The sequence below is a fragment of the Marmota monax genome, unplaced genomic scaffold (assembly GCF_021218885.2).
Source record: "Marmota monax isolate L192 unplaced genomic scaffold, Marmota_monax_Labrador192_F-V1.1 WCK01_AAM20220418_F8-fsc00125, whole genome shotgun sequence".
In the NCBI taxonomy this organism is placed as follows: domain Eukaryota; kingdom Metazoa; phylum Chordata; class Mammalia; order Rodentia; family Sciuridae; genus Marmota; species Marmota monax.
Window position 1 is genome coordinate 2,535,816 of NW_026695235.1, and position 20,035 is coordinate 2,555,850.

At 41.7% G+C, this 20,035-nt stretch overlaps 1 protein-coding gene across 1 annotated transcript; it reads right to left on the bottom strand.

Moving 5' to 3' along the window:
• Positions 1–6,500: 6,500 nt before the first annotated feature.
• Positions 6,501–19,383, bottom strand: Mis18a (MIS18 kinetochore protein A). The gene is made up of 5 exons (XM_046438822.2): positions 19,016–19,383; positions 16,268–16,334; positions 12,029–12,151; positions 9,761–9,857; positions 6,501–9,199 (listed from the first exon to the last, which is right to left on the bottom strand). The coding sequence occupies exons 1-5, from the start codon at positions 19,341–19,343 to the stop codon at positions 9,119–9,121; spliced, it is 696 nt and encodes a 231-aa protein (XP_046294778.1). The 5' UTR covers positions 19,344–19,383; the 3' UTR covers positions 6,501–9,118.
• Between the last annotated feature and the right edge of the window lie 652 nt (positions 19,384–20,035).

Consider the following 20,035-nt stretch of genomic DNA (forward strand, 5'->3'; position numbering starts at 1 on the left):
CTGTATTCTTTCCCCAAGGGCTGTCTTCTTTAGATGAGGAAGTTGAAAACCCCCTGACCAGGCCAGCTCAGAGGGCGCCACCTCAGAGGCAGCGTCCCTTTTGTTCCTCTCTGTTGGTTCCCCAGGCTCAGGAGTCTCTCGGGGCCTCTATTCCCAGCCCACCTGATGGGCTGAATTGGACTCTTCTGTCACTGAGTGTCCAGTGGTTTTTAAACTCTATTCCCTCAGCGCCCAACTGCCACCACCGGCTTCCCACAAGCCTCTCAACCTCCCCACTCCTCCTGCTTTTAAGGCCGATTGGCTGGGTCTCATGGGCGGAGCCAAAAAAAGTTCCCCAATGAGCAGCTCCGTGGTATGAAAGGGCGGGGAAACAGCCCAATGAGCTTCACGGCAGAGGAGCCAATCAGTTGGCAGCTAGAAGTTTGCTGGGGCCGCTGTGAGCCAATCATCAGCTGGCAGCTGGAAGTTTGCTGGGGCCCCTTCGGCTGTGGCTCTCAACATCTCCCCCTCTCTGTTTAAACAACAAGCATGTGGCTTAGGGACGTGCCTGCCTTAGGTTGTCCAATAGTACATATGGTCCTTATCCATCATCGAATGAGCTGACCTCAAGGTGTCAGCCTCCTGTCTTAGGTTGGTACCATTGCAATTGGATCTTACCCGTCATTGACTACCGGTCCAGCATACAGCCACACCTGTGGATAGGTCTTTGTAGGGGGGGGGGGTGAGGTTCTTTGCCTCACCTCTGTTGGCCCCCAAATTTTAGCTGAACGACCATCACAAGCAGAAGGGAGGAAGATACACCAAGCCAATTGATGGCTCCTGACTGCTAAGGAAGCCTTTGCTAGAAAGACTTCTTACCATGAGGCTGGATGGCCTGAGACAGCTTACGGCTGTCATTCCAGCTCCATTATGAAAAATTCCCTCTTCCACTCGTGCCGATTTGGACTTTATAGCCCAAATGATGAGAAGAGCATTGGAGATGGGAGCTGTTCTGGTTGGGGACTATGCTTGTCTGTATCTTGGCTCACGCTAATCTTACATTTAGTGACAAATGTTTATTGTTTCTCTGAGAAACCTGACTTTGTGGTACTGGGGAGTGAAGCCAGGTGCATCCTATCTCTGAGTTATATTCTCAGCTCTTTTTATTTTGCCCCGGCTGGCCTCCAACCTGCCATCCTCTCAAGTAGCTGAGATGTCTGGCATGCGCCATGACATCCAACCTGACTCTGTTATTTCTTAATCAGGATGATCACCCAGGGCTTTTCAGACTGGTGGTCTGTGTATCTTTTGACTATGCTTTTAACTGTCCATCACAAATAGTTTAATCCAAATGTTCATTTCAGAGCAAAAGACAAAATAGATGTGAATGAGATTCATCCTCACCAAGAAAGAAACAAAACCAGGCTAGAAGCAAAGTCTCCTCATTCACAGATGGTTTCCCCCACACTGGCTCTCTTAAGAGCCACATCAGGACTGGATTCTCCTAGGTTTTCCTTCTGAGAGAAAGACGGCAGCCGTTGCCTTGGAAACCCTGCCCAGCGGGCTGGCATCACGGGACTTTGCTGGTCCTGCTCCATGGCTGACATCCAACGCTGACTAATTCAAGTTTGGTTTGGTTGTGGCTTTGCTCAGGGGATACAGAGAGGGGGGAGAAAACAGAACTTGAGTGAGTGAACCGAGTACAGCAGGCCCGCATTCTCATTGAGAGCAACACAAGCGATGACAAAAGAAATTACCCGTGCATCTCGATAATGAAGATGCTTGTGAAATGCTGCTGACCAGAGATGGTGTTAAATAAAGTGCTCACGTGCCCATGTTTTCATTCTGTTCAGAATTCCATGAGCCAATGAAAGTATTGTCTTCAAGACATGCCACCTGCCTGCCACCCACGACTGTTAATCAAGCGGCAACAGCAAGTGTGGGTGGAACTTCTATTCTAAGCCTCTTTTGTGGTCTTCATGCTCTAAAGGGCAAGGTTCTGCTGCTGTCCATCGGGTTACACATGCTTTGTGTGATCAGCTACTGACCACGGTCTCCATTTCAGATCAGTATCGGTTGAGTATCCCTTAGCTGAAATGCTTGGAACTAGAAGTGTTTCAGATTTCAGATGTTTTCAGGTTTGGGGATATTTGCATACACATAATGAGGTATCTTCAGGATTGGACCCGAGTCTATACGTGAAATTCATTGATGTCCCATGTACTTATTAGACACCTAGCCTGGAGGTGATTTTATACAATATGTTGAGTGACCAGCATCTTGACTGTGACTCCTCACATAAAGTTGGGTGTGGAATTTTCCACTCATGACGTTACATCATTATGACTCTTGCAGATTTTGGAGCATTTCAGATTTGGGATTTTCAGATTCGAGATACCCAACATTGACTTAACTAAAATGAACAAAATAATTCAGATTGCTTTTATTTTTTTTTTCATTTTTTTTCAGATTGCTTTTATAGATCGATTTGAAAACCTCCTCAATATATAGTTGAGGGGACTGAGACTGGGAAATGGGAAGGCAAGGATTCAAAATGCCCCAACAGTGAGAGGCACAGCAGGATCCAGACCCCAAGGCTCCAGGCTTCCCAGTCCTCTCTGTATCCCCTGAGCAAAGCCACAACCAAACCAAACTCTCAGCCTGTGCGACATTCTAATGAATATAATAATTTAATGCATGAGTAATCTAATACAGAAGTATAAAAAAATCTATTGCAGCAAATGAAAGTCTGACATAAAATGTACAGTCATTCCCCAGGATCTACAGAGGATTGGATTCTGCACCCACAAGGATATAAAAATTGGTTCAAGTGCTTTGTATAAAATGATATTGTTTGCATATAATCTACACACATCCTCCCATACATTACATCATCTTTTGATTACTTATAATACCTAATATAAGGTAAATGCTATGCAAAGTTCAGGGAATAATGGCAAACAAAAGAGATGTTCACTCAGAGGCAATTTCTTAAAATATATTTGATTCATGACTGGTTGACTCTGTTAATGTGGAACCTATGGATAGGGAGGGCCAACTGTAATTTTGTTAATTTACTAAGTTTGGGAAAATGTTCTAATCTAAATAATATGCTTTGGATGTCTTGTTCTGTAAGGAGATAAAGCTGCTCCTTGATCTTTCCAAAGGAGTCGATGGCACTGATACAAGCCATGCAGGATTCCTGGGATGTCTCTTGAGTCAGACACATCAGCAAGGTGATCAAAAGTGTGTATGTTCTGGAAGTCTGACACTTTTCAGTTGGTAATTTCAAACCAAACTGGAAAACACAGCATTAAAGGATTGAATTCAGAAAGCATGGGGGGCGCGGGAGGGTAGGGGGACGGGTTTGGTAATGAACCTGAGTCATGGAAACATAAGAAATGACTGAAAGAGAAACCATAATTAACTTCCCGTGTAAAATCTGAGTCTCTTGGGGGAAACGCTGCAGGAGCGTAGGTGTCAACAATTTTAGGAATGAATAACCTAAACTGTTGGCAATCGGTTGTGGGGTGGGGGGGGGGCGGCTATTAATTTAATTAAGGAGCTTTGTTACAAGAGTGGATGGATAAGCTCCCGGTCACAATGAGGCACCTACCCATCGGAAGGGGCTCTTGCAGCCTTCAGTGTGGCTGTGGACAGGCTGGACAGGATGAATATTTATGTGGTGAAATGCGGCCCCTTGTGGTCTGAGTTAGGAAAAAAAAAATCTCAGTCTTGGTCTGGGTCTGAGAGTAGCACAAACCTAGGGCACTAGTTGTCAGATGTGGTACTAGAAAAATGACTATGTATTTGGGCAAATTAACAGTGGTGCCAGAGTGGATGAGCCTAAGGAAGGACCATCTGACTCATGAAAGCTGGGCAGCACTGCCCCTCAGCCCACTTGTCTCACACTGGATGTGATGGGACACTTAGAGTCTGAACTCCCAAGTTCCAGTCCAGCAGCCTGGATGAGGCCTGAAGGTCTGCTGTCCACCTCGGACACCTTCCTGGCCACCCACAACCCTCCTATTAGAGGAGCAGCTACGGGTTGGCATCTGTTTGCACTTATGGATACTGCATTAATACACGCCGTGTTCTTCTTTCCTGGTGTTCTTGGTCACTGAATGTGGTACACTCTAGGACAACTTATCTCCAAGTCTCATTTTGTGATTTGCACTTTGCAAGGGGCCCATGTGTGTATCTATCTGCTGGGCTTCTCGCTCCCTCAGCACACGCAGAAGCCCACTGTAAGCATCTTGTTTCAAATAGAGGAGTCCCATTTGCACTTCCAGTTCTAAGAATTTATTGTATTTGGTTAGAAAAAAATTTTTAAATACCTAGTATTTTTATCTTGGTGTGGGAGTAGAAAGAAGGAATAGGCAGTAGACAGTAGAATGATCACAGGTGGGCAATTACACATGCAAATGAGTTCAATGTGGTAATCGTCCCTTGAATTCTTATTTACAAGGTTAACATTTCATGCTAACCCCACACAACCACTGCACTTAGGTGTGTGGGTTTTTTTAAATTCTTATATGTCAATTCTGAAATATTAAAACCAGTTTAGAACATTTTGATATAAACATTTTTCTCAGCTTAGTTTTTGCAGTTTGTTTCATTTACCATCATGACTGATCTTACAGGGAATAAATGGGATCAAAATTGCTCTCTTCATTTAAAAACTATTATTGTCTCCATCCAGCGTACAAAGTTCCACACTTTGGGGGAAAAGTCCCCACACTGGGGGGGAAAAAATAACCCAGTCTTGAAGAAACCATTCCCACAAAAATAGAATACAAAACCAAAGTAATAAGGCAAGAAGAATATCCTGAAATGATACGGGAGTGATGAAGCAGGAGGGGCTCATTCCGGCAAAGGAATGGACAAGGACTTCGGAGAAAGTGGCATCCAAATAGGGCCTTGAAGGAGGACTAAGAACTACACAGAAAAGGGGCAGAGATGAGGCACGGGGTGTGTCTGATTGGCAAAAGATCAGAGTGCCAGCAGGATAGGGAAGATGGAGCCACAAAGCCACCTGGGGCCAGATCGAGGGCTCCATATCGAGAAGTGTATTTTGTGTGCAATGGGGAAATGCAGAATGTGGAGGGCCTAATATAACTACAGGGTGTTCCCTGGATTTGAGGGTCGGGGATTACAGTCATTAAATGATGATTTCAGCAGGAGATAATGAAGCCTAAAAGGAAAATGGACAGGGTAGAGGGGAATGAGGAAATTCGGGAGAGAATCAAGCATCCCTGACAATCGACTGGAGGTGGAGGCAAGGCATGGTGAAGTGGATGTCACTCTAGGGTTTCAGGTCGAGGGCAGGATAGTCATTGAGAATTCAGAAAAAGCAGGAAGGGGAGAGGGCTGAGAGGGAATGACGGGCTCTGTCCTAGCAAACAGGCTCCGTGTGCAGAGTGCCTTTGGTGGGCAGGGGTGTCTGCAGATCATCAGAGATTCAGATCCAGGGTCCAGAGACAGAATAGGATCATTGAAGTCGGAAGTATTCAAGGGAAACTGGAGAGGCAGTAGCAAGGGCAGAGGCAGAATGCAGGGGAAATCAGGGGAAAGGGGAGCAGCCAGCAGAGCCCCAGCAACAATTGCTTTTGCACTTTCTCTGCTTGTTTTCAAGCTACTCCCCAGTTCCGTACTCAGGGAGAACCCTAAAGATGTATATAATGCCATTTACGTAAAATTCCAAGTCACGTGCTTTTGGGTACTTTGCTCTTCCTCCAGAAGGGGTGAAGAACGTGACTAATCCCTCAAGTGGTAAGAAATAGCGCTTCATTTTAGATGTATTAGGTCTTGGTCTTTGGGGTGTTTAAAGGTAAGTCTTTCTGTAAGTATGGAAGGAGTCTGAAAATATAAAGGACAGTGTGGGAAAACAGCCCCAGGGGTCCAGGGGAAGCAGATTTTTTTTTTTAAGCAGTTGCTGCTTTCTCTGGTGTTAACACCCCTGCCATGGCCAGTTACAAACTACCGATGGCCTAACCACCAGTTCACACTACTCCTGAACACTTAACAATGGCTCTCCAGAGCTGGCTCCTGGGTGTCACTGGAGCTTTACACGTCCCATCGTACTTGATGATTAAACTCCACTGACAAATAAACCACTAAAGAGTGTGGATGTCATTCCAGGTGCTATTCTTTAGATCTGAAATGTCACCCAGAGGCCCAAAGGCTTGGTCCCCAGAATGGCCCTACTGGGAGGTGACGGTAACTTAAAAGGTGGGCCCAGGGGGAGTTCAGGCCACTGGGGTCTACCCTTGAAAGGGACTGCGGGACTCTGGTCTTGACCTTGTCTTCTGGCCGTGAGCTGAGAGGCTTTGCTCTGCCACATGATCCTACCTCGAAGTGCTGCTCACCACAGGCCCTTAAGTAACAAGCCACAACAACTGTAAGCCAAATTGAACCTTTTCTCTTTCTAAGTTGATTATCTCAAGTATTTGTGGTAGTAACAGGAAACTGACACCCCACATAAACACATTTGGACAAGTTTTTATTTTTTTTTAGAGAGAGAGAGGTCTTTTATTTTTTAGTTTTCGGCAGACACAACATCTTTGTTTTTTGTATGTGGTGCTGAGGATCGAACCCGGGCCGCACGCATGCCAGGCGAGTGCACTACCACTTGAGCCACATCCCCAGCCCCTTGGACAAGTTTTTAAATATGATGTTTCATTATAAGTAGACAAAACTCAGGGTATAAGGGATTATAGGTTGAGTATTCGTTATCCAAAGTGTTTAGGACTTAGAAGTGTTTTAGATTTTAAGGTTTTTTTTACATTTTGGAGCAATTCAAATCTTGGATTTTCATATTACGGCTGTTCAACCTCTATTTAATAATGTAGAAATATATCAGGAAATATTTTAAGTAAAAGTAATTATGTCCAGTATGATCCCAAATTCCCATATTAAAATGGCCACACTCAAAAGTGTGAATCATAATTATCTTTGTCAGACTTGTGGTTTTATTTTTTTCTTTCCACTATTTTCCTATTTTTTAAAATTTCCTCAATGTTCACATATTTGTAACTGGAAAAGAAACTAGATAATTGAGTGCATTTTTTTTTTCTTTCATATCCACCAATCTTATGGGTAGGCCAGTGTATTAGGGTTCTCTCTACAGGAACAAAATCAGCAGGAAGTATAATCATAAAAAGGGGATTTATTAGGTTGTCCTAAGATACCACATGCTGGATAACCCACAATGGCCATCTGCCGGCTAGAGAGCTAGAAGAATCAGTAGCTTCGAAGTCCAAGAGGCTAAAGCCCCAGAACAAGAGGGATCAACAAGCTACCCTAGCACAAGATGGAAGGCTTCTGAAGAATCACTGGCAGAGTACGCTTTGGAAGAGTGAAAAAGCAAGAGCCGATATCCTCAGATGATCACAGCAGCAATCAAGAAGTTGTTCAAAAAGAATGGAGCTTGCATCTGCTTCCTTGCTCTTCTTTTATTCTATCCAAGCCATCATCCTATAGGATGGTGCTGTCCTTGCTTAGGGAGGTCTCCATTTCAGTTGGCTATCCCACATGCCAATCATTCCTAGACACACTCTCACCCACATACCCATAAACCTCTTAATCGTTGGCATCTCTTAATCCAATCAAGTTGACAATTCAAACTGGCCTTTATAGCCAGCTAGAAGTTAAATCAAGTCAAGTCTCCTGAGGACTAAATCTTTATCATTTATTTTTGTGATGCCTGTCTTCAAAGTACGATCAAGTACATCTTCTAATTTGATCATCCTTGATGTAAGAAAGGTAGGTAATTATTTTACAGATGAGAAAAAGAGAATCAAATTGATGGGCCCCAGGCCACATGGCTAATAAAGCAGTTACACTAGGACTTTGAATGACAAGACAATATGACTTGGGACATTGACACAATAATTCTGTTATTCTCAGGAATATTAGAACTTCTAAGCAGAAGTTAAGAGAAGTACTTGTACATATTTTTATGTGACTTCATTTGCATCCAGAAACAAAGAGAGCCCTGGGGAAATCTGGGGTCACCTTTACATTCCTGAGAGGCCTGCCATGGTTCCATGCTCAGCGAGTATGCAAATTCCATGGCACCAGGATTTCTGACCTCAAATACCACGATTCAGCTCGTAAAAATCAATCTTAGAGCACTTTGTTTTAATCTTTATTCTCTTCCTGGTCATAAAAATAATACATGCTTACTATTAATAAATGTCTTACACTACAGAAAACCAAAAAAAAAAAAAAAAAATTCTCCCAGAATCCTACCCCTAGAGATACTTATTACTCTCTGATAAATTTCATTAGCATACAGTAGTAAATAAGTAGCATAAAGTGGGACCCTTATATACATTTGTGCTACTCTGTTCTTGTCTAAGTTTCCACATGGTTCTGACAAATAACTCAATAGACAGGTTCTCCAGAGAACTTTAAGCATTAGTTTTTAAAGAAGATTCAATCACGCAAGATGCAGAAAAAACTCTTTAAGGGCCGGGGCTGTGGCTCAGTGGTAGAGCACTTGCCTAGCATGCGTGAGGCACTGGGTTCGATTCCCCTGCACCATAAAAAAATAATAATAAAATAAAGGTACTGTGTCCATCTACAACTAAATATATATATATATATATATATATATATATAGAGAGAGAGAGAGAGAGAGAGAGAGAGAGAGAGAGAACTCTTTAAGATTTTTACCATTCACTATTTAATACTGTCCAAAGTATTTTTTTAAACATTTATTTTTTAGAAGTAGTTGGACATAATATCTTTATTCTATCTATTTATTTTTATGTGGTGCTGAGGATTGAACCCTGGGCCTTGCACGTGTTAGATGAGAACTCTACCGCTGAGCCACAATCCCAGCCCACTGTCCAAAGTATTAAAAGCAAAATTATTCTTTAAAAAATAGAAAATCAATAATAATGAGTCTGACACAGAAAGAAAATAATTCTAAAAACTCAGCCCAGTTTCTTATCAAAATACAAACTCCTAAATTTCAATTCCAGCAAGTATCACAAAATAGCTTAAAAATTCTAATGTGGGAAATAATCACCTCTTTGCCATAAAATACAGCTGCAGAAATGATTCTACAATTCTTCTCATTTAAGACATAATGGATGGGAAAGAACAAGAGACACGCAACATGGAACAGAGTTCAGCTTTTGCAGCTCATAAAGGACAATTTTGATTCAACCTCCCACAGCTTCGTTTGCAATGCTTTCAAGACATCTTCCATCTAAAGAGTTGAAAAAACATAAACACAAGCATGAATATATGGCTAAAATTATACATGGTTAAATGCAATTAAAATATACACTGTTAATGCAATTTTCAAGTTATTCATTATACAAAATAGATATTCAGTATTTAACAAAAACTATTTAGGGCCGTAACTTTATTTAAATAAAATATAATTCAACTATTCACTTGCCACCATCTTGCCTGTTTGACCACAAGAAGACATTAACATTCAATACAAGTGTGTTTATACCAAGGAAACTGACTCCAATAAAATAGTGATTTGATTCAAAGCTATATTTCTAGTTTAATCATTTTAGAATACATACTGACTTGATTTTGGCATAAAATGTCCTCACTAGTTTGTTGATAAAGTCTCAGCTTAATTTACAGATCAGTTCCTCCCAAAATTCAACTCTACTGACAACTGAAATACGCACTCTGTTGCCATAAAGGGCTAAGATCAAAACGGATGGCATTCTGAGTCTCACTACGTAGAGAACTTTTTCACTGACAGGAAATTGTTTGTACAGACATAAAACATTCAGAATAAAATTACCTGTTTTAGAGACTTTTCTATTTCAACTCGGCTTTCAAGATTAAAAAGCTCTTTATCTTCTGGCATAATTTGTTTTTCGGAGGACCCTAAAGTATAACTGAAGTGTAACACAGTACAAAGTTAAAACATGTAAAAGAAACAAATGCTAAATTTATGTCAGTTAATACTAAAACTCTAAGTACATTATATACCAAGTAAACAAACAAAACAGCTATTTTTGGTAAAAGCTTATCTAGGAAGCTGTACTACACAAAATCATGTCATTCTGTACAGCAGCTTTGTCCAGATACTTCTACATATTCACTGTCCACAAACATTTCATTACTGGAATAAACCTGCTCTTTATTGAGTGGCAAAATGTTAGAGTTCAAAACTCTAAAGACAAGTTTAAAGACCGTGAAGAAGATGGTGGTCCTGAAGAAGCCACTGCTTTATGGTCTTACATAAATTTTGGAAATGTATCTTCAAAGTTGACTTTTAATAAATAATAATTTGTGGGGTCAACTCATGCTTTCCAAAATTTGCGCAGTTTCAACAGTTATGCTCCAAGTCATATGTGGCTCAACTCTCCAGGTCGTGAGATACTATGGCTTGGAAAAGTATTTATAGCAGAAAAAATGACCTGGTAACAGGTGGAAAACAGGCCCAAGTGTTGGCAACCAAATAAACCTAGACATGTAAGGAAATTTGATTCTTTTGCATTTCTTTAGTAGAAGTCTTTTATTACATGTAACAATTTTGATGTTGCTTCTTTTGTCAAATAAGTCTGCCCTTGGAAATCCTATAAATTATATTCCTGAAAAAAACAGCACTATGGGCAAAACTGCAGAAGGCAATTAACATGCTGTTTATAAAATCAAATAAAAAAAGGAGATGAGGTAGAAAAACTAAATGGCATTTAAGTAACTTCTAAAACCATAAATAAACATTACAGAAGGTATCTACTTCTCAAATAAAAACAGAATCCTCGGCATTCAAATCCTCTCCCAAAAGTAACTTGGATTCTAAATGCAACTGCTCAGGAAAAACAGCTTCAATATTATGATCTTCTGGGGTAAAACCTCCTACACATTTTCTTTTACACAGATAATATCACTTTTGAAAGTTTTGTACCAACTCTGCTGGATTCAAATTTCACGTCTTTTATACCTGTACTTTCAAAGACATGGTAAAATTCTCATGGATATTAAGGTAGCATTTGTCTGGGCCCACGTCTTCTATTCACATATTAAAACCAAAACAGACATCTCGCCAGACACTCCTACAGGCTTTGTAGCAAGGAACAGAACTTGTTATATTATCCTTTTGTCTAAGGCCTCTGAAAAGTTTGTGGATTATAAAATTTTGATCTAAAACTGTCTAGCTTCAAAAAAAGGGGCGGGGAGTTCAAAACTGCAGTGATTTAACAAGGAGTAAATGGATTAGAAATTCATAAAAAGAATACTGTTCTAAATTTTTTAAAGAGAAAAATCTAAGAAATTCAACACAGGGAATGAAATGCCTCAAATAATGAAAGTATAGGCACTTTTCTTAATTTGTTTCTCTTTCCTAATATAATACAAGTTTTCTTAGGCATGCTTAAAAATCTCGAGGGCAACATCTTTATCAGGATGAGTGAAAATGCCCTGGGGTCAAAGATTTACTTAATTTTATGCTTCCCATTTAAAAAGGCCAATAAATTGGAAGACCATTTAGATACCTGAAATTCCCTGATTCTGTCACTAGACCAGAACTGAATGCTTCCTAACCATTACTCTAAAGAAATCTTAAGTCTTTTATTACATGAACAATGTTACTTTTCCTTGTATATCTCCTTGTTCAAGACATTTTCTTGTGTATCTCAAAGAGAAGTAGACCATTCTTTACTATTGGAAATAGTTAGGACTTTGTGCCTCTACCTTTCCAGAACACCAGAGACTTCTTTCCTAACCAATTTTGAAATTCCTATTTTTTCACAAAAGTCTAGGAAGCTAAAAACTGAGGGAGGGAAGGAATGGAAAACATACACTGATCCTCACAACTGCTTAAAAAAAAATCTTACAAAGCTACATTCAATTTTTTAAAGTAATAATTTAATAATTAATAATAATTTAATGCTTGACTTTTCCAGTGCCAAAGCAGTCAGATCAAAGCAAAACAAAAATTAGTGATTTGACTGTCAGAAATTATTACTTGAAAATAAATTTTAACAAACAGTGTTGATTTAGTTCTGATGTTTTCATATCATCTTCTCCGTAAACTTAACTGAGAAATCAGAAGGAAACTTACCTTTCAATGGCTTCAACACTGAGGCAAAACAAGTCCCTCTTATAATCTAGATTCTTGGGAGTGCACCTGAATACATAGCCAAGATGGAGGGAGCAACCCGCACAGTACAGGGTCTCGAGAATGCTGTCATAAAGAAATGCCACCACTTTAGCAAAATAGCAACTCACTATGACCAAAACCCCATTGTTAAATCCATAAATGCTAAGTACTTAAGCTCTAAACTGTGCCACTCTGATCATATTGATTCATATACGTGGAAGGAAAAAATGATGGTAAGATGCTTATAAGACATATTACACTGTATTCATCTCCAGGCACACTGCCTTGCACACCTAATGACACGGACATACAAATGACAAGAAGAGAGGATACTGATACCTTCTAGAATGTAAACTCTTCTGTCCAGTATTTAGAAAATTAGACTGACTTTGGAAATATGACTAAAAGAGTCTACATGTCCTTTTAATGTCACTGTCTAACCAATAAGCCCACCAAGGGTCACTAGCGCTCTAGGCAAAGGTACTAGGCAATTTTTTCCTTTAATAAACCAGAAAATATACAGTTGTCGAGACTTTCAGGCCATCTGTATCTGTGGTAACTATCAACTTTGCCACTGGACCATGGGAGCAGCCAGAGACAAGACATAACTGAATAATCTGGGTTCCAACTAAGTGTACTCGCAAAAAAGGGCCCAGTCCATGGGCCGTAAGCTTGTCTAGCTTGCTCTAGTAGAAGGTGTTTGCTTACTTAAAAAGACTGCCTAAAGTTAATGATGAATCATAGAAGACTGATAAGTTGCAAATAATTTAAGTCTGGTAGAGATGCAAATGATTTCTGCTAGTAGAAAAGATAACTCCAATGGTTGCTGCTGTGTTGCAGGACATTAACTAGATCTGACCTGAATGGCAGTACCCTCCCTCTCATCCAGCTTTGCCATGTTCTGGTTCCCTCGTTAACTGGTTAAATAAATATCTGACATGTGTTCAATATAAGTTTGATAGAATTAACTTTCTTAAAACATTACACTTTGACACAGTACTTTTCTGTCAACCACAGATATCCTACATGAGTGGTTCACAAGTATTTTGCTTAATGATCCACCCTTACTTCTCCACATAACTGTTCCTGCATATGGACACTTCCCAACTCAGTTTCCACACATGTGAACGTACCCCGCTGCTACCATGCCAATTTCTGTCTTCTTTAAATGTGGCTTAAAATCCACTGTTCTCACCAAAGCCTGTCACACTGGTCACTCCAAATTTATGATTCTATAAACAGCTATACTAAAACTACAGTCCCAACACATAGATCTATTGATCACAGTCATGAAATATATATCCTAAAAGATTATTACTTCAAGAGCATTTTAACTCTTGCTCAGTATGTGAGCCAGTCATCATCCCTAAATACCTGTTCCTTCTATCAGCAAAAGGAGCTTCTAAGAACCAGACACCATATTATAGAGTGCATGAGTATTTACCTACAGATACCGGGAGATGTTTCTAATTACTGCAACAACATATGGGAAAAAAGATCAAAATGGATCACCACCTGATAAATTATGAGTTCTCACTAGTGATATAATTAGCTAAATAACATACCACTGATTCCATATTAAGCACCTAAGGGATTTTTTTAAAAAAGGTTTTATGTAAGAAATATAAAAGCATCTACCCACAGTAAAATGGCAAATCTCATGCTACATACCAACCTTATAATAATTAAGAGGCCACCACTTAAAATTATCAAGCTTGTGAACTAACATCTAATGTAAGTGTCATCAGCCAAGAAAGAACACTCAGAGAAATCTTGGGGTTGACCTCAAAACACACTGATCGTTGGTTAAGACTGTTTTAACTTGAATTATCAAAAACAGTTTAGGCACCACCAGAGTACAAACAAACCCTTCACATTTCAGTATGGTGTGAATATGGTTTGTTCAAATTCATGCTGAAATCTAATCCCCTTTTGAGGTATTAAGAGGATGCAAACCAAGACTTCTTATGGTGTTCAAAGCTGGGACCTTTGAGAGCTGATTAGGATTAGATTAGATCACTAGGAGTTGGTCCCCATGATTGAATCCTGGTGGCTGTATCATAAGGGGGGCAAAGAGATCTACACATGCAAGCTCCCTGTCTCCTGCCATGTGGTGCTCTGTACCACCTGGCGACTCAGCTAATAAGAAAGCCATCACCAAATGTGGCCCCTAGATCTTGAATCTCCAGAACTACAAGCCAAAATAAACCTCTTTTGTTTATAAAGTACCTGCCTCCCGTATTTTCACTATAGTAACAAAAACAGGCTAAACCACACCTGTAGAATAATCCCAGGGGACAATGAAGGCTGAGAGCCACTATCACTACAGCGTCATCCTGCAGACACGGCTGATAAGTTTTTGTCAGAATTCACCCTTATCGTTGAACAACAATGTTGAAAAAGCAGTGCAGAAATCATGAGGTAATTTTAGACGAAGAATGAGTTAGGTTGAAAGATCCTTAACAAAGGGCAGAGTCAGAATGTACAGAGGAAACAGTATTGCCTCCTTCGAAAGCCCACAGTGCTTTTCTACCGTCAGCACATTGGTTGAGACAGGTAGGGTGGCTCTATCAAAAAATGCACACACATGCCAAAGCAACATGGTTTTTCCAAAAGTGGAGGTACACGGCCTCAGTGAAACTCAAGACAATTTAAGGCAGTGTGAACAATGGGTTTAGGTGATACAAGTAAACAACATTAAATAACTCTGGATCACAGAGTGAGAAAATCAATTCCTTTTCAATTATCTACCAATCCTCATTATAAAAGAGAAGAAAGTCTGTTTGACTAGATTGTTTTTAACACGTGTCTCATACTTGCCAATCTTTTTAACAGTAAGAGAACAGACCTCAGGAACTGGTCAGCAATGATATTTTGGCCAGACCTAAAAATATTCATTTCATTGTCATTACCTTGAGATTTACTTTAAAGTTATGATCAATGAAGAATTTATGGAAGTAATATAAAGATATCTTTAAAAAATAAATTTAAACTCCAATTTTGAATTAATTTAATGAAAACACACTAAGAATACAAGAGTGCAGCTGGTACACAGACATGGCAGAAAATGGAGAAGATGACATCAAATGACCAGACTTGGGAAGCAGAGATGACAGAACACTTCAGAGAGACCCAAGCATCATCCAAGCCCTTTCAGTAAATCAGCCCCAGCCTTAGTGAAGTTCCAACCTCCCTGCCTTGTCCTCTTCATCCACAAAGTGAAAAATGATCTGAGTTTTCAAAGTCTTAATCACCTGCTTGCCAACAGCACTATTTGTCACATCTACATATTACCTATATCATTATCAATGTAACTTTCCTTTGAGTAAATTTTTAAAAATTAAAATACATTCCTTGTATAGGATACCCTATCGTTACTAAAAATGAAGTCAGTATTTTTAGTAATTAAAATATAATTATCAAAACAAATTTTAAAAATTAAAAAAATATATATAATTATCAATGTATGCTTCTGGTGTACTACCACCTAAAATTATTTCATATACCTCAGTAAGATACATTTCTCATTTTTGGCAACAATTATATGAGACAGAGCTTCCCATTTAGCCACTTGCAGCTGATGGGTGGCAGATATGGCAAGATATCTGTCCCCTCAACCATTGCAGTAGCCACACAGGGCCTGGGATTGCTGCAGCCCCAAGGGTTGGTTACTTATGGCCATGGGCAGCCTTATCTGTTTACCCCAATAAGCTGTATATATGTGTACACACGTAGATTTTCTTTTTCTTTTTTTTTGTGGTGCTGGGGATCGAACCTAGGGCCCTGTGCATGCAAGGCAAGCACTCTACCAACTGAGCTATATCCCCAGTCACACGTAGATTTTCTATATGTTCCCTGACATTTAGGTAGCACCTGTCTTGACTTTGAGATTTTATGATAGAGATATTTTTATTCTCTGTTTTATTTCAATTCTCTTCAGCATCAAGCCAAAAGACCCATAAAGGCAGTGTCAGAATATGCCCTCAGAAGTTCAGAAACATCCATTTCACTATCTAAAGGGGACCAACCACCATCACTGAAGAAATGATATCTTTGAATGACCAATATTATACTGATTCAATTACCATGAAAACAGTTTTAGCCTAAGTAATCACTTGGGATAATGGGATGATGGAAGAGTTTCATCTGAAAATAAGCATTTTCTCTAAAGTAATATCACAAACATACAACCTTACTCACCAACCATTTTCATCTTTACGTTTGGAAAGCTTCTGCTCTTTATCCACAGAAACATTACAGGAAACACCTGGGAAGAGAGAAAGTAAAAACGCTTTATTAATGTATTTTGGGATTTTACAGAGGACTTCCAGAACAAAATAAGAGACCAAAGTCACACACACAAGGATGGTTCAAAACTCAATGTATAGGGGTCTTCAGGAAAAGATGGTGGGAGAAGAGTTATTTTATTCCCTTCCTTTGGAAATCAGTGACATTAACAAAATAAATAAAGTCAAAGGGAGGGGTTTCAATCAGTAGTGGAACTTGGAACAATGAGAATCTAAAATCACAGACTACAGAGAACATCTGCCAGACAGAGTAAAATTGGGAGCAAAACCAAAGAAGTTGCTAAAAGCCAACAGATACACCTCCAGACTGCAAATGCAGAGCTCATTTTTCTAAAAATAACTGAAAGGGTCCTTAGTATCCCAGCTAAGTATCTTTTACTTAGACCATGACTTGGACGAGGCTCACAGCTAGACCACAGGAAGACGTTCCCAGAGAATTGGAGAAAAGACATCAGACGTAAGAAGGACAAAAGAGATTCTTAATTCCACCTGCTTCTACAGTCTACCATAAGTCAGTACATCCCACTTCCACCTGCCCAACTGCTCAGCTCAGAGGCTGGGGAGTCATCCTTAGATGATGCAGTTCTGGGGAGTACACCCAGCCCTGGTCCTTGGTTCTCCACCTCCTCATCCTGCTCCCCTGTATCCACTGCACTGCTGTCATGTCAGCCCTACTTCACAAACCTTGCTCCAGCCCCCAAACCACCAGCACCGCCTACTGCACTAGCAGTACAGACCTGCAGTAGTGCTGACTGACCTACCACATTTCCACTCCTTTTCCTCCTTCAATGCTTTCTTTTTGGAAGATGAGGGAAGACAACTTATGATGACTAACCAAACTCAGGGAAGGAAGGCCTATGAGAAGTTTTCTTATAATAATAATAAAGCATTAGAGTTATCCAAGTGTTCTTTATTGGTCTCTCAAAGGGGTAGGGAGGTGGGTGTAAATCAAATTATCTAAAGCTAATAAACCAAGATATTTGTATATAGTTTTTAAAATTTAAAAACTACTGACATAAAAAACTAAATCATGAAAACAATAGCACTTTATATGTAAAATTAATATGGCAAAAAATAGAAAAGCTATAAAAACAAGACAAATAAAATGAAAGACTTAACATACTATTTCTTAAAAGGCATATATAAGATAAACCCATATACCAAAAGTAAGGGCTCCTACTCTATCAAAATTCAACCTGAATATATGCCGTTCTAATCATATAGTATTGGAAACAACCTAAACCTCTATCAATAGCCAGATTGGGCAGATCGACAACACTCTCATTAGAGAAATCATTGAAATGGCACTTGGGTCTTACTCAAAACATATAGCACACATTAACTCACTCACTTCTCACCAATACCCATGTGAAATTTACCCCAGTTGTATAGAAGAGGAAAGGAAACTGAGGCACAGAGAAGTTAACTAGCCTGCCCAAGGACATGCAGCTAATCAACGGCAGACCAGAACTCAAGCACAGTCTAGAGCCTTCATCACCAAGCCATACAGCCCCTCAACAAGAATACACTAAGCAGCTGCTAAAACGAGGCGTATCGTGTTCAAATAATATGGAAAATATTCAGAATATACGTATGCGGCAAAAAAGAGAACTGTGCCCATTTAGTCTTAATGATATGAATGTAATCTCAAGTCTTTTTGAACCTTTAGCATTTGAATAAGTGCCTATGTGTATGGAGCGTATCTGGAAGTTTAAGTGAGAAATTAACAGCCCGCAGATTCCCGTGGGGAGCAACCCGTACTGGTCAGGCTACACCTCAAATGGTCCCTTGTTTCTGAATAATGCTCACGGCTGCTCATCCAACCGCTGCTCTTCTGGATGGGGACCCCATAAAAAGAGCCGTCACTCATGAACCCAACTGCTGGGGTTGAAGTGGCATCCCCTTTCTCCACAGAAAAGCCCTCTTCACCATGGCTGATTTTAGGACTATCAGCAAAAGAGTCTCTGCGAAAGAGTCCAATCTATTTTCATGTTGCCCTGTTTACTTGGCCACTGGCCGGGAAGATACCAGCACTCCAGGTGCTGGACACCCCCTTACTAGTTTTCACAAACGTATCCAGTATATAGTACCTTGTAGAAATGTGCAAACAAGGCCTCTCGCCTTGAGCTGGGCTTCACAGAGATGTCTACATTTTTAAAATAAGTTACCAATTGGGCTCCATGGTAACAGCTGGGGCGGGGAGAGGGGAGAAGAAGCTCTCCCCTTCTCAGGTGTTGTCCTTGAAGAGTTAACTTGCCCAGAACAGTGAGAGAAAGAGCTGCTTTTATGTGAACTTCTGCAGACTGTGAACTTCTGAGCCCCTCCCCTTACACACTTGGTATAAAACTCTGAAACTCCCTGAACTCGGGGTTCAGGGGATTGATTGATTACAGCAAAGGCTGTGCCCTCTGAACCTAGCTGCAGCCAAATAAAACTGTTTCCTGCTATCTTCGGTGCCTTGCCTCCTTTATCCCTACAACAGAGTGAGCCTCCTCCTCCCCTTTTCCTGAGAAAGCTCACCCAGGGCCTCTCTGCTTTCCAAGCCTCCCTGCAGCGGAACCCTCCCTCCCTCAGGAGGCCCAGGTATGGCACACCTGGGAACCAGGCCCCAGCCCCCCCAGCGCGGCCTGCCCGCACTGACAGCGCAGCAGGATGCAGTTGGTGTCCTCCTGGCTGGTGACCCAGCTCAGCGAGTCGCCCAGCGGACGCCGGCAGCCAGAGCACAGGAACACCAGCGGGGGCTCCGCCGGGGCCGCCTCCTCGGGAAACTTCTCGGTGCTGGCCTCGGAGGCGTCTGTGCTCACGGAGTTCCACATGCTCGCCCACTTCTCCAGCAGCCGGTGGCGGCCCGAGTCCTCCGAGAGCCGCCTGCCCAACAGCGACGAGTCGTTCCTCTTATCCTTGAGGTCACCCGCGCAGCAAGTGGAGGTACACCCTCTGTGACGATCCAATGACCAAGAGCCCGCCATAATCTACAAATAGCCCGCGCCCCAGAGCTCCAAGGGAAAAACGCGGCTGCGCCTGCGCGGGGCGGGGCAGCAAGGCGTCACCAGGAGGGGCCGTGGCCCAGGGGCGGGGCCGTGGCCCAGGGGCGGGGCCGTGGCCCAGGGGCGGGGCCGTGGCCCAGGGGCGGGGCCGTGGCCCAGGGGCGGGGCCGTGGCCCAGGGGCGGGGCCGTGGCCCAGGGGCGGGGCCGTGGCCCAGGGGCGGGGCCGTGGCCCAGGGGCGGGGCCTAAGGAAGGCGGTGCGAAGCCTCTAATGCGCATGCTCGCTGGCCGGCTGGGCCAGGCGGGCTAGTCCCTACGCTTTGCGTGAGATCCTCGGTTCTAAAGAAATTAAAGCTGCTAAAATTGGCTGGATTATGAGCTTAAGAAGGGTTACTCACCCTTTACGTGGAAAGGACAGCATCACTGAGAAAGCCACGAGGCCCCCGCGGCAGCTTCAGTGTTTAGTAGCAGCGGATTCGCAGCCGCCCGGGCGGAGGATTTAGGAGCATGTAGGTGCTTTCTATGGCCAGCCCCTCGGCGAGGTGCCTTGGTCCCCTAAACTTTAGCGTGCCTGAAAAGCCACCAAGGAAATTGTTCAACAAGATTCCGGGTCCCACTCTCACAGACTCAGGGTCGGAGACCGAGAATTCGCGTCCCCAGCAGCTCTTAGGGGCT